Genomic DNA, 14,619 nt, shown 5'->3' on the forward strand with positions numbered 1-14,619 from the left:
ATTCATTTGCAAATATTTTCTCCCATTCTGAGGGTTGTCTTTTTGTCTTGTTTATGGTTTCCTTTGCTGTGCAAAAGCTTTGTAGTTTCATTAGGTCCCACTTGTTTATTTTTGTTTTTATTTCCATTACTCTAGGAGGTGGATCAAAAAAGATCTTGCTGTGATTTATGTCAAAGAGTGTTCTTCCTATGTTTTCCTCTAAGAGTTTTATAGTGTCCAGTCTTATATTTAGGTCTCTAATCCATTTTGAGTTTATTTTTGTGTATGGTGTTAGGGAGTATTCTAATTTCATTCTTTTACATGTAGCTGTCCAGTTTTCCCAGCACCACTTATTGAAGAGACTGTCTTTTCTCCATTGTATATCTTTGCCTCCTTTGTCATAGATTAGTTGACCATAGGTGCGTGGGTTAATCTCTGGGCTTTCTATCTTGTTCCATTGATCTATGTTTCTGTTTTTGTGCCAGTACCATATTGTCTTGATTACTGTAGCTTTGTAGTATAGTCTGAAGTCAGGGAGTCTGATTCCTCCAGCTCCATTTTTTTGCCTCAAGACTGCTTTGGCTATTCGGGGTCTTTTGTGTCTCCATACAAATTTTAAGATGATTTGTTCTAGCTCCGTAAAAAATGCCATTGGTAATTTGATAGGGATTGCATTGAATCTGTAGATTGCTTTGGGTAGTATACTCATTTTCACAATGTTGATTCTTCCAATCCAAGAACATGGTATATCTCTCCATCTATTTGTATCATCTTTAATTTCTTTCATCAGTGTCTTATAGTTTTCTGCATACAGGTCTTTTGTCTCCCTAGGTAGGTTTATTCCTAGGTATTTTATTTTTTTTGTTGCAATGGTAAATGGGAGTGTTTCCATAATTTCTCTTTCAGATTTTTCATCATTAGTGTATAGGAATGCAAGAGATTTCTGTGCATTAATTTTGTAACCTGCAACTTTACCATATTCATTAATTAGCTCTAGCAGTTTTCTGGTGGCAGTTTTAGGATTCTCTATGTATAGTATCATGTCATCCGCAAACAGTGACAATTTTACTTCTTCTTTTCCAATTTGTATTCCTTTTATTTCTTTTTCTTCTCTGATTGCCGTGGCTAGGACTTCCAGAACTATGTTGAATAATAGTGGTGAGAGTGGACATCCTTGTCTCGTTCCTGATCTTAGAGGAAATGCTTTCAGTTTTTCACCATTGAGAATGATGTTTGCTGTGGGTTTGTCATATATGGCCTTTATTATGTTGAGGTAGGTTCCCTCTATGCCCACTTTCTGGAGAGTTTTTATCATAAATGGGTGTTGAATTTTGTCAAAAGCTTTTTCTGCATCTATTGAGATGATCATATGGTTTTTATTCTTCAATTTGTTAATATGGTGTATCACATTGATTGATTTGCGTATATTGAAGAATCCTTGAATCCCTGGGATAAATCCCACTTGATCGTGGTGTATGATCCTTTTAATGTGTTGTTGGATTCTGTTTGCTAGTATTTTGTTGAGGATTTTTGCATCTATATTCATCAGTGATATTGGTCTGTAATTTTCTTTTTTTGTAGTGTCTTTGTCTGGTTTTGGTATCAGGGTGATGGTGGCCTCATAGAATGAGTTTGGGAGTGTTCCTTCTTCTGCAATTTTTTGGAAGAGTTTGAGAAGGATGGGTGTTAGCTCTTCTCTAAATGTTTGATAGAATTCACCTGTGAAGCCATCTGGTCCTGGACTTTTGTTTGTTGGAAGATTTTTAATCACAGTTTCAATTTCATTACTTGTGATTGGTCTGTTGATATTTTCTGTTTCTTCCTTATTCAGTCTTGGAAGGTTATACCTTTCTAAGAATTTGTCCATTTCTTCCAGGTTGTCCATTTTATTGGCATAAAGTTGCTTGTAGTAGTCTCTTAGGATGTTTTGTATTTCTGCGGTGTCTGTTGTAACTTCTCCTTTTTCGTTTCTGATTTTATTGATTTGAGTCCTCTCCCTCTTTTTCTTGATGAGTCTGGCTAATGGCTTATCAATTTTGTTTATCTTCTCAAAGAACCAACTTTTAGTTTTATTGATCTTTGCTATTGTTTTCTTTGTTTCTATTTCATTTATTTCTGCTCTGATCTTTATGATTTCTTTCCTTCTGCTAACTTTGGGTTTTGTTTGTTCTTCTTTCTCTAGTTTCTTTAGGTGTAAGGTTAGATTGTTTACTTGAGATTTTTCTTGTTTCTTTAGGTAGGCTTGTATAGCTATAAACTTCCCTCTTAGAACCGCTTTTGCTGCATCCCATAGGTTTTGGGTCATCGTGTTTTCATTGTCATTTGTCTCTAGGTATTTTTTTATTTCCTGTTTGATTTCTTCAGTGATCTCTTGGTTATTTAGTAACGTATTGTTTAGCCTCCATGTGTTTGTCTTTTTTACGGTTTTTTCCCTGTAATTCATTTCTAATCTCATAGCGTTGTGGTCAGAAAAGATGCTTGATATGATTTCAATTTTCTTAAATTTACTGAGGCTTGATTTGTGACCCAAGATGTGATCTATCCTGGAGAATGTTCCGTGCGCACTTGAGAAGAACGTGTAATCTGCCGTTTTTGGATGGAATGTCCTATATATATCAATTAAATCTATCTGGTCTATTGTGTCATTTAAAGCTTGTGTTTCCTTATTTATTTTCATTTTGGATGATCTGTCCATTGATGTAAGTGAGGTGTTAAAGTCCCCCACTATTATTGTGTTACTGTCGATTTCCTCTTTTATAGCTGTTAGCAGTTGCCTTATGTATTGAGGTGCTCCTATGTTGGGTGCATATATATTTATAATTGTTATATCTTCTTCTTGGATTGATCCCTGGATCATTATGTAGTGTCCTTCCTTGTCTCTTGTAACATTCTTTATTTTAAAGTCTATTTTATCTGATATGAGTATAGCTACTCCAGCTTTCTTTTGATTTCCATTTGCATGGAATATCTTTTTCCATCCCCTCACTTTCAGTCTGTATGTGTCCCTAGGTCTGAAGTGGGTCTCTTGTAGACAGCATATATATGGGTCTTGTTTTTGTATCCATTCAGCCAGTCTATGTCTTTTGGTTGGGGCATTTAATCCATTCACATTTAAGGTAATTATCGATATGTATGTTCCTATGACCATTTTCTTAATTGTTTTGGGTTTGTTTTTGTAGGTCCTTTTCTTCTCTTGTGTTTCCCACTTAGAGAAGTTCCTTTAGCATTTGTTGTAGAGCTGGTTTGGTGGTGCTGAATTCTCTTAGCTTTTGCTTGTCTGTAAAGCTTTTGATTTCTCCATCGAATCTGAATGAGATCCTTGCCGGGTAGAGTAATCTTGGTTGTAGGTTCTTCCCTTTCATCACTTTAAGTATATCATGCCACTCCCTTCTGGCTTGCAGAGTTTCTGCTGAGAAATCAGCTGTTAACCTTATGGGAGTTCCCTTGTATGTTATTTGTCGTTTTTCCCTTGCTGCTTTCAGTAATTTTTCTTTGTCTTTAATTTTTGCCACTTTGATTACTATGTGTCTCGGCGTGTTTCTCCTTGGGTTTATTCTGTATGGGACTCTCTGCGCTTCCTGGACTTGGGTGGCTATTTCCTTTCCCATGTTAGGGAAGTTTTCGACTATAATCTCTTCAAATATTTTCTCTGGTCCTTTCTCTCTCTCTTCTCCTTCTGGGACCCCTATAATGCGAATGTTGTTGCGTTTAATGTTGTCCCAGAGGTCTCTTAGGCTGTCTTCATTTCTTTTCATTCTTTTTTCTTTAGTCTGTTCTGCAGCAGTGAATTCCACCATTCTGTCTTCCAGGTCACTTATCCGTTCTTCTGCCTCAGTTATTCTGCTATTGATTCCTTCTAGTGTAGTTTTCATTTCAGTTATTGTATTGGTCATCTCTGTTTGTTTGTTCTTTAATTCTTCTAGGTCTTTGTTAATCATTTCTTGCATCTTCTCAATCTTTGCCTCCATTCTTATTCCGAGGTCCTGGATCATCTTCACTATCATTATTCTGAATTCTTTTTCTGGAAGGTTGCCTATCTCCACTTCATTTAGTTGTTTTTCTGGGGTTTTTTCTTGTTCCTTCATCTGGTACATAGCCCTCTGCCTTTTCATCTTCTCTGTCTTTCTGTAACTGTGGTTTTTGGACCACAGGCTGTAGGATTGTAGTTTTTCTTGCTTCTGTTGTCTGCCCTCTGGTGGTTGAGGCTATCTAAGAGGCTTGATGGGAGGCTCTGGTGGTGGGTAGAGCTGACTGTTGCTGTGGCGGTCAGAGCTCAGTAAAACCTTAATCCCCTTGACTGTTGATGGGTGGGGCTGGGTTCCCTCCCTGTTGCTGTGGCGGTCAGAGCTCAGTAAAACCTTAATCCACTTGACTGTTGATGGGTGGGGCTGGGTTCCCTCCCTGTTGCGTTGTTTTGCCTGAGGCAACCCAACACTGGAGCCTACCCGTGCTCTTTGGTGGGGTTAATGGCAGACTCTGGGAGGGCTCACGCCAAGGAGAACTTCCCAGGACCTCTGCTGCCAGTGTCCTTATCCCCACGGTGAAACAGAGCCACCACTTGCCTCGGCAGGAGACCCCCCAACACCAGCAGGTACGTCTGGTTCAGTCTCCCCCAGGGTCACTGCTCCTTCCCCTGGGTCCCGATGCACACATTACTTTGTGTGTGCCCTCCAAGAGTGGGGTCTCTGTTTCCCCCAGTCCTGTCACAGTCCTGCAATCAATTCCCACTAGGCTTCAAAGTCTGATTCTCTAGGAATTCCTCCTCCCGTTGCCGGACCCCCAGGTTGGGAAGCCTGAGGTGGGGCTCAGAACCTTCACTCCAGTGGGTGGACTTCAGTGGTATAAGTGTTCGCCAGTCTGTGAGTCACCCACCCAGCAGTTATGGGATTTGATTTTACTCTGATTGCGCCCCTCCTACCGTCTCACTGTGGCTTCTCCTCTGTCCTTGGACATGGGGTATCCTCCTTGGTGAAGTCCAGGGTCTTCCTGTCAATGATTGTCCAGCAGCCAGTTGTGATTCTGGAGCTCTCGCAAGAGGGAGTGAGTGCACGTCCTTCTACTCCGCCATCTTGGTTAATCTCCCCTCCTTCTTCTTCTTCTTCCGGCACAACACTTCTCCTCTCCCTCTGGGAGTCCAATGACATGAAAGACTTTTTAATATTGTCCCATAGGCTGCTGAAGCTCTATTCATGCTTTTTAATGTTTTCTTCCTCTTTAGTGTTCATAGTGGATAATTTCTATTGATCTATCTTCAAGTTCACAGGCCCTTTTCTCTGACATCTTCAGTCTGCTCTTGAGTTCATCCAATGAGATTTTTATTTTGGTTTTTGTATTTTTGCAGGATATCAGTAAAATATCCATGTGGTTTTTAGGGATATCTTCTATTTCTTACTAATAGTTCCTACTTTTCCAGTCTTTGAAGAGTGTTTACCCTTACTAGGAACTTTTTGATAATAGCTGCTTTAAAGTCTTTGTCAGATATTTCCAACATCTGAGTTATCTCAGCATCAGCGTCTGTTGATTGTTTTTTCCCGAGAGAGCTGAGATTTTCTTGATTCTTCATATGCTAAGTAATCTTGGGTTGTCTCCTGAGTGTTTTGAAAACTGTGTTATGAGACTCTGTATCTTATTTATGTTCTTTGGGGAATGTTGGTATTTTTGTTTCAGCAAGTGATTCACCCAGCTGCATTCAGGGTGCAAATTCTGATCAGCCTTCCGGGGGTTGTGATTTCAGCATCAGGTCAGCTCTGTGTCAACCCTCTGTAGGGCTGTTTGGGTCTGTGCATGTGTGTTCTTCCAGGGGCTGGGCTGCCTGGGTGGTGGTCTGTCCCTTCCTTCAGTTCACATCTTTCATGTGCCATTAGGGTTATACCCACACTTGTGCTGTTCAGGGTTCACTTTCCTGAGCTCCCATGATCCCTCTGGTCCTTTCTGGTTCCCCGGATCTTCCTCACGTTGCTCAGCTTTGCAGGCCCACATCTACACCCAATTCTGGGGCCACAGAGTAGGAGGACAGAGATGGGAAGAAGCAGTGGAGGTTTGCCCCACCGTCTTAGAACCACAGCTGCTCTGATCAAAGAGGGAGGCTCCCCCCTCCCCCAATGTTTATGTGGCTGCAGTATCTGCCGTCCCTGTTCTGCTGTCAGTACTGCTGCCATGGATCGCCCAGGGGCTGGGGCGGGAGAGGACTAAGGAGAGAAAAGACAGGACTTCTCCCACTGTCCCTGTGCTTGTGAGCTCCCCATCCTGCTCCTAGAGGGCTTCTCCCAGAGCTGTCGGTCAGCTCAGCCCCAGCTACATACACGAGGATGGGCACGCCTGCTCCACCCCCGGTAATAATGGGGCGTCAGGAGGTATGTGCCAGCCCTCCCCAGAACACTTCCAGAAAGCCCCCATTCTCCCCATTCTCCCCTCGCAGGGGCTGGAGCAAGGACACGAGGCTGGGCCAGCACAGCCCTCCTGCCCCAGGGCATTGCCAGGAGAGGGACAGGATCACCCCCCAGGGGACAGAGCAGCAGAGGGCTCCTATGTGCCTCCCAGCAGAACCGGGCCTCCTACCATGTGCCCTGTGCTTTGCCTGAGGCTTCTCTGGCCACGGGCATGTGTGCCCACGGGTGGAGACAGGCCAAAGCGGCAGGCGATGGGAGCAGCCTCTATACAAGACAGACAGGAGCTGGAGACTTGATAGCCCCCTCAGGTGGGCCCCTTTGAGGCACACACTCCGTGTTGCCTCCCAGGAGCCCTAGAGGAACGGAGCCAGTGTCACCTGCTCATCAGCATCCCCGCACCGGCTTCCCTCCGCCGCTCTCACTGTGCGCCCTGAGCGCCACCAGCACCGTGGGGCCTCCACCTGCCTGAGGAAGGCGGGCCTGAAGCTCTGCTTAGGGCCCCCTCTGATGGCCTGGGGACTTCAGCCAGAAACGCTCCCAGGGATTTCTGCTCCCCTCCCCGTGGAGGTGGCGCTGGTCTGTATTTAAGTCACCTCCAGCTGCAACAATGTGTGATTCCGTGTCAGAAGCAGCAAGGCGTGGTCCCGTTGCTGGATCAGGAGCGGTGGTCCCAGCACTTCCCGGGCACACCCCCTATTGCAGTTGGTATCCCCTGGTGCGGGGACAGCCCCATCCTGCTGGGCTCGCCTCCCCTCTTCTGACCTATATCCACATACTGAGGGCATCGCAATGTCTCAGTGCTGCTGTGTTTTCAAAAATAGGTTTCATTTTAAAAAGAATCTCAAACTTAGGGAAATGTTGTAATTACAACCCAAAGAAGTGTTTCCCTTGAAACTTCGGAGAGGAAGCTGCCAACGTGTTGCCTATCACCCCCAGCATGTTAGTGAGTGAGGCCCACACACAGGTGGGTCCTCCTCTCCAACTGCAGTGCAACCAAGGGATCCCCCTGCTGGTCCTCAGACCCGTCTGGCGTCAGGGGACATGCATACCCCCTGCCTCAGCAGTGACGTGGAAGCACCTTTCCTGCCAAGAGTTCCTGTAGAGAAGGATGTGTTGATCGTCTTCCATCTGGGACGATCAGTCTTTCATTGACTTCACGACCTTGAAGCTTTTGAAGGGTCATTATTTTGTAGAGTTTCCCTAAATTTGTGTTTCCCTAATGTGGACAGTAGCCCAGCACCATGGCTCGTGCTCTCTCAGGGCAGAGGGTGATCCATGTATCTCTCCTGTCTGTGCCCATTGGCCTCCGTGAGTGCACCCCCTCACCCCCCACTCCCTGACATCACCCAAGACCCCCTCTGGCCCCACTGCTCCGAGAAACGGCAACTCTGTTCTTCCAGTGGGTGCTTGGCCAGCTGTCCTGGTCTCTCCCGACTTCTGAAATAGCAACAATCAGACCTGCTGAGAGCTAAGGAGTAGGCATGTCCTGTAGTTGCATGTTTAGTCACGGTTCTATCATCCCAAGGATAAGGTCGGAGGCATGGGATGAGGCAGGAGAGCAGAGGCCTGCTGGCCTTGGTTTGCTCCTTGGGCTTTTGAACAGCCTTAGCCAACGTCTCTGCTTTTCCAACCCCCATGTTCCTTTTCAGCAAGGTTCCCTATGATGCTCACAATGGTATTTTGCCAGATGCTGGGGAGAAATGTCACTGGAGAAAAGGCATGTTCTTTGCTTCAACTTGGGGAACAAAACCTGGGGTTCAGAACCTGCCAAGAAGGGCTGTGGTAAATATACCAGGATTTCAGTTGAGACCATGAAGGGCTGCATCCTATGAGTGAAAGTCAACTGGGAGTAGATCATTCTCAGAAGCCTCACTTTGAATCTTCAAAGAACTGAAATCAAATAGGTAACGACCTAGAATTCTATAGCTAGCAAAAATAGTCTTCAAAAATGAAGGCAAAATAAAAACATTTCAGACAACAAAAGAGGAAAGAAATCTCAAAAATTTCAAAAGATTGACATGGTTCAGAGTATGTTCTCTGTTCACAGTAGACAACTGCAATAAAAACTTAATGTGAAAACCTCTAGCTGCCCATAAATGTAACAGTATAATTCTAAATAATCCAGGGATCAAAGAAGAAATCGTATAGGAAATAAGAAAATACTTTGAATCGAAAGATAGTGAACATACGACATAGCAAAACTTCTGAGATGCAGACAAAGCAGAGCTTAGAGGAAAATTTATAGTCTTAAATTCATATATTAACAATGCTAAAGGGACACAGAGAGGAGAGAGGAGAGAGACTTGGCTGAACCACTAGAACAAGGGGCTCCCATAGAAATAGAATTGTTTAGTGAGAAGACAGCTTTTTCCAAAAACAGAAAGATGTATTAATAATATCCAACCCCCCCCAAAATCCTTAGGAGAGTTCTTTAGGGGAAGGGGAAATGATCCCTCTGGAAGAAAAGTTATGTTGAGGGAATGATGCCCAGCAGAAGGGTAGGTATGTTGCTAGATCCAAGTGAATAGTAAATGTGTAAGGCAACAATCATATTGTTCTATGGACTTTCAAATATGACAACAATAACACACAAGGCAGAAGTGAGGTTAAGAGCAATAGTGTTCCCACCATCCTTGAAATGGTAAAGGTACTAATTTACAGTAGATTCAATTAAGTCAGTGGTACTCATTACGATCGCTTGAGTTACCACTGAGAGAAGAGAAATAAGGGCAAATAAAGCCATTGAGAGGAAGAAATGGAACAATGAAAAGACCATGAATAATCCAAGAGAACACAAGAAAGGGGAAAAGAAGGAACAGAGACAACCGATATGGAGAAAAAACCCACAGTAATATGGTAGATTTGAACCTGAATATACTGATAACAATCAGTAATAGGAGTCATCGCAAATGGGATAAATCCCCCAAATAAAAGAATGCTAGACTGATTTAAAAACCTACATGCTGTTTACAAAGACACATCTGAATTATTAAGGTACCATCTTCCAGTAAAAAGATGGATAAAGATACACAATGGAAACGCTAATGAGAACATTGCTGATGGGGCTACTCTGATGTCAGACAAAAGCTGATGCTAGAGCAACAGCATCACTGGGAGGCAGAGGTGTGATCGATGAGGATAAAATGGCCTAACAGCTCTGTTTGTACAAGCACTTAATGACAGAGTCTCAAATATATACAGCAAGAATTATGAGAAAAGAAGACCAGACAAATCCACAATCACAATCACAGTGAGAGATTTTAATGCATCTCTCAGAAACGGACAGAACAACAGACCAAAACCCAAACCCAAACCAAAGAAAACTCAATAAAACAAACCAAAGTAAAGAGAGTCAATATGTGGAAGGTTTGGTCACATGGGCGACCTGAGATACGTCAATAGCTAACTCTGCACCTGAAAAATGCAGAACATACAGTCTTTTCAAGAACATGCGGGGACTTCCCTGGTGGTCCAGTGGCTAAGACTTTGCCTTCCGATGCGGGGAGTGTGGGTTCAATCCCTGGTAGGGGAGCTAAGATCCCATGTGCCTTGCCGCCAAAAAACAAAAACCTTAAACAGAAGCGGTATTGTAACAAATAACACTGAAGACTTTAAAAATGGTCTACATCAAAAAAAAAAAAAGAACCTGTGGAATATTGGCCATAAAACAAATCTCAACAAATTTCAGAGAAGAGACATAATGGAAAGTATATTCTCTGACTGTAGTGGACTTGAGCTGGAAGTCGATAAGAGAAAAGACAATTAGGAAATCAACTATGGTTAGTAATTCCTATCAGGGCAGTGATGAGGACAACTCCTCCTAGACACCTCCACTGCTGGCTGCACACCCTGTACTCCCCTGTGCCCGGCTGGTGGTGTTGGCTCCAGCCAAGGTCATAGGCAGGCTTGGCTTCCTGGAGCTCCCAGGAAATCACAGGACTCTGGCAGTCCCTGCCTGCACAGTCCCCAGGGCAAGCAGGGGGCATGCAGGGCCCTGCGGAGTGGGACCCTGTTAAGATGAAACTCTGAAAACAAGAGGGACAGAGCCTGCTCCGTGCATGTCCCTGCGTCCAGGCTTTCTGTGGTGAGGCAGGGATGTAACCCCCTGCTCTGCCTCTTTAGTGCCGGCAGGAGGGACAGACAGGGGATGCAGAGGAGGAGCTGGGCACAGGCGTCTTCAAAGCGGGAGGCCAGAGCGCAGGGCTGCGTGGGCTCTGGGCTGCGGAGGGCCACCCCCCCCTGCCCCCCATCACCTGTCTTTCGTGCTGACTCTGGACAGCATGTTCCCAAAGGCAGCTCTGCTTCTGGGGCTCACTGTCGTGGCATTCACGTCCGGACCATTCAAAAGGAATTTGTAGACATTAGTAAGGACCACGATTATTTTGCGGTGTCTGTGGAGTTCGCCGTGGCTTGGTTCAACAGTGGCCATGAGGAGGGGCATGCCTACAAGCTGCTGGAGGTCAGGTGAGCCCAGCAAAAGGTGAGTGGCAGTCGTGGGCCCAGGCTGCTGGATGGCCAGCCCCAAGCCGGCCCAGGTCAGTGAGGCTGTGATGTGAGGGTCCCCCGCTGCACACACTACTGATGGGACTGGAGGCTGGCCCCCTCCCTGCACAGACGGCCCTGGCTTCCCTCAAGGGCCCTCATTTCCTGACCGGCTGGCCCTCCTCTGGGCTGTGTCGCAGCCCTGGACCTGTGGAGGCTGAGGGCCCCTCGAGCATCACTGCGGACTCAGCTGCCCCCAACCCCCGCCAGGCCCTAAGCCTGTCCTCGCCCAGGGTCCAGCGGCAGTGCAAGGGGCTGGGCATGTGTGTCTCTGTGTGTCTGTGTGTCTGTGTGTGTGTGTGTGTGTGTGTGTGTGTGTGTGTGTTTGGCTGGTGGCATCAGCTGCAGGCATTCCTGAGCCCCTAAGGAAGCCAGCTTCCTAGACAATTCCAGGTCAGGGCCGTGCTCCTCCCTATGGAAGTTTCTGGTTACATTCCTCTCTGTGTTGGAGTTCTTCCGAGTTTTCACGACCTCTCTGTAGGGGATGAAATCCTATCTTGTGTTAACTTCTTAGAGAAGCTGATGAACACACAGAGCAGCACCCGGTTCACAAACATCCACCTGGATGAAGGTTTACAAGGTGAGCCCTTTGGTGCCGCAGCTGCCCCAGGAGAGACAGAGCACCCAGCCCCCAGCCCCCTGTCCTGGTCTGGATGCTGCCCCCGAGGGACAAGGCAGCTCTGATGGCGGCTCGGTGGAGAAGCGACCCCGTCCGCCTCCCTAGAAGGAGCCGTGCGATGCCCTCTGTGTGTCTGGCTGATGCAATTGAGAGCTGGGTCTCGTGTTAGGTGTGCTGTGCGTGTGCTCTCAGCGCCGGGGCCCTACCTCCCGTGACCATCCCCCTCCCCACCGCCATGTACTCGTGACGCGGCTCCTGGGTACCAGCCATCAGGAGGGCGACAGGGAAGAGTCCAGGGCTGCTGGAGCTGCGCTCAGGGACATCTTTTTGTCGGTTATGTGCTTGCAGAGAAATTGCACATGGTTTGTGTGTCCTATTCATGTGCATATTGTAGTCTTTCGGCCCAGTTTTCTACTGGATTCTCTGCCTTTCTGTTTCCTAATTTTTCCTTGAGAGAACTGGACAATGATATATTTAATGGACCTGGAGCTGGGCCGCACAATTTGTAAAAAATACGACGAAGACATTGACAACTGCCCCTTGCAGGAAGGCCCAGAAGAGAAAAAGGTTTGAGAGTAAAATCAACCCAAAGCATCACAAATCTGAGAAGGAAAAATCGTATCAAGGAGAGTGTATTAGGAAAACACATAGTTCCCGTGCATCTCCTTTATCCCCCACACTGAACACCTCTCTCCTGACCCTTCTGGTCACCTAATGTGTGGGGTTTATCCCCCACCAAACAATTCTTGGGGACACCAGTTACCTACCTGGAGGTGGCATCAAGTCTCACAGGTTAAGGGCTCAGGCCCACGAGACACCCCGACCCATTCAGCTGCCAGTCACAGGGAGTAGGCCCACAACTTCTGTCCAATTGACCACAAATCGGAGGTTCCCATCTCGCCTTCTTCAGGTTTGATTAATTTGCTAGAGTGGCTCACAGAACTCAGGGAAATACTTACGTTTCCCATCTTATTAAAGGATATGGTAAAGGATACAGATGAACAGCCAGATGCAGAGATACACAAGGTGAGGTGGGGGAGGGTTCTGAGCACAGGAGCTTCTGAGGATCCAGGTGTATCACCCCTTCCCCCAATATGTGGATGTGCTCACCCACATGGTTGCTCTGAACCCCACACCATCAGGATTCTAGGGAGGCTTCCTCACGTAGGCAAGACTGTCCCGAGCCCCATCATTGGTCATCATTGGTCTTTCTGCTGACCAGCCCCCAGCCAGGAGCCCACCCAGAGTCACCTCAATAGAACAAAACATGCTCCTGGTGTTCTTATCACTTAGAAATTTACAAGGGATCCAGGTGTTCTGTGCCAGGAATACAGGCAGAGACCAATATACGTATTTTCTTTATCTCACAGCATGCCGAGGGGAGGGTGCTTAGGGAAGTCCTCAGGGATGACCGTGGGGCAGAATGACAGGTCCTGGCCCCTCCCCGCCAGGTCCCAGGGCTCCCCCTGTACAGAGATGTTCCCAGCACAGCAACAAGCTGGGCCCTGTGCTCACAGCCCGGCTGGCCCACCAGAGAGCCCCACAGACCCCCATGGGCCCTTCCCTCTTGGATGGAGCCTCCCCGGGCCCCAGCCTCCAGCTTCCTGAGAACTCGGGTCCAGGAAGACGCTGTTCTCCCTGTGGGCCTCTCCTTCCTTTGCTCTGATTCTTCTGGACAGGGGGACAGTTCAGTTTGCTGGTCGCCCCATCCCTCCCTCTGGTCTCCTGGGCGGCAAGGAGGAGTCCTGGTCAGTCAGACCTCTTGTCATCACCCTATGAACTGACATCTGGTCCGTTGGACTGAAAGCTTGGATATGGGCCTCGGTCAGGGGATGCCCTCAGTGGGGCTGGGGTCTCCCCGGACCCCAGCCTTGGGGCAGCCTCTCCTTGGGGTGGCTTTGCAGCTGCAGCTGATGGCGGGGTGGGCACCAGCTGGACCATCTCCTGGGCAGTCTGCTGGCTCCCCCAATAGCTCATGGGGCAGAGACCCTTCAGGCAGCGTCACGTGCCCTGGGTGGGGGGGACCCTGAAGGGCAGGTGATGGCCCCACCAGGCACCCTCTCAGGAGCCCCTGCCTTGATAGTGGAGACTTGAGCTCTGGAGCCCAGCCCCAGGCCACTGTTTGATTCTGCTTTTCTTTCCTCTTTAGTTTTTAATGCACCTTGGGCTCCTGGTAAGTCCTTCCTGCTAAGCGCTCTCATTGTTACATTGTTCTGATTTTATGTCTTACATAAAATTACTTTTTTCAGGTGAGCTGCACTTTCATTGTGGACTCACGGCCATGGTTTACCCAGTTCACCCTCCTGAACAGCACCTGCCACCAGCAGAAATGGGGCGAGGAGTTCCCGGCTCCCACAGCAGCTCCTTTTCTCGTGAAGAATGAGGGTCTGGAGTCCTAGGTCTGCGTGGCACCAGAGCAATTAAAGGCATCTCAGAGCACGTTCTGGGTCCCTGTCAGTTTTGCATTCTCCCTGTTGGTTTATTTCCATGGATGTTGCTGCCAGTGACAAGCGATGGAGAATTTACCATTGTTGTTCTCACCTTGGCTGTGGGTGTAGGGTGCTGAGTCAATCAAACTCCTCAGCTTATGGGAGGGTGCCCTTCCTGATTCTTGCAGGGTCCTCATGATTGGTGTGTGTACTCATTCATTCATTCATATATTCTCCATTTGTCCATCATCTGTCCATCCATGCATCCGTCCATCCTTCCATCATCCATGCATCCATCCATATATCTAGGCATCCATCCATCTTTCCATCATCCATGCATCCATACATCAATCCATTTATCCCTCCTTTCATCCATCCATCCATCCATCCAAACATGCCTCCATCCATCCATCCATCATCCATGCATCCATTCTTCCATTCTTTTGTTCCTTCATTCTCCAATCTCTCCAGGCCCCCATCCATTCCACTCAAAAGGAATCCAGACGGTTTTGCCAGGCGACAGCCACCTGTGTCCCTTCTGTGTCCATCTCTGAGGCCAGATTCACAGTGGGTGGCCCTTCTGCGGTGGTGGTGTTGGGTTGATGCCCAGGCACAGGGGTGGGAGGTGGGTGACAAAGATGACAGAAGGCTCTGTCCTCTG

At 47.1% G+C, this 14,619-nt stretch overlaps 1 protein-coding gene across 1 annotated transcript; it reads left to right on the forward strand.

The window, feature by feature from the left end:
• The first annotated feature begins 10,332 nt into the window (after positions 1-10,332).
• LOC102997282 (probable cystatin-16) lies at positions 10,333-13,957 on the forward strand. Its single transcript, XM_007191870.2, is given in 4 exon segments — positions 10,333-10,685; positions 10,688-10,848; positions 11,986-12,096; positions 13,779-13,957. Coding segments are annotated over 4 exon segments (459 nt in total). The 5' UTR covers positions 10,333-10,648; the 3' UTR covers positions 13,929-13,957.
• Positions 13,958-14,619: the final 662 nt, after the last annotated feature.

This window comes from Balaenoptera acutorostrata, chromosome 15 (assembly GCF_949987535.1).
Source record: "Balaenoptera acutorostrata chromosome 15, mBalAcu1.1, whole genome shotgun sequence".
In the NCBI taxonomy this organism is placed as follows: Eukaryota; Metazoa; Chordata; class Mammalia; order Artiodactyla; family Balaenopteridae; genus Balaenoptera; species Balaenoptera acutorostrata.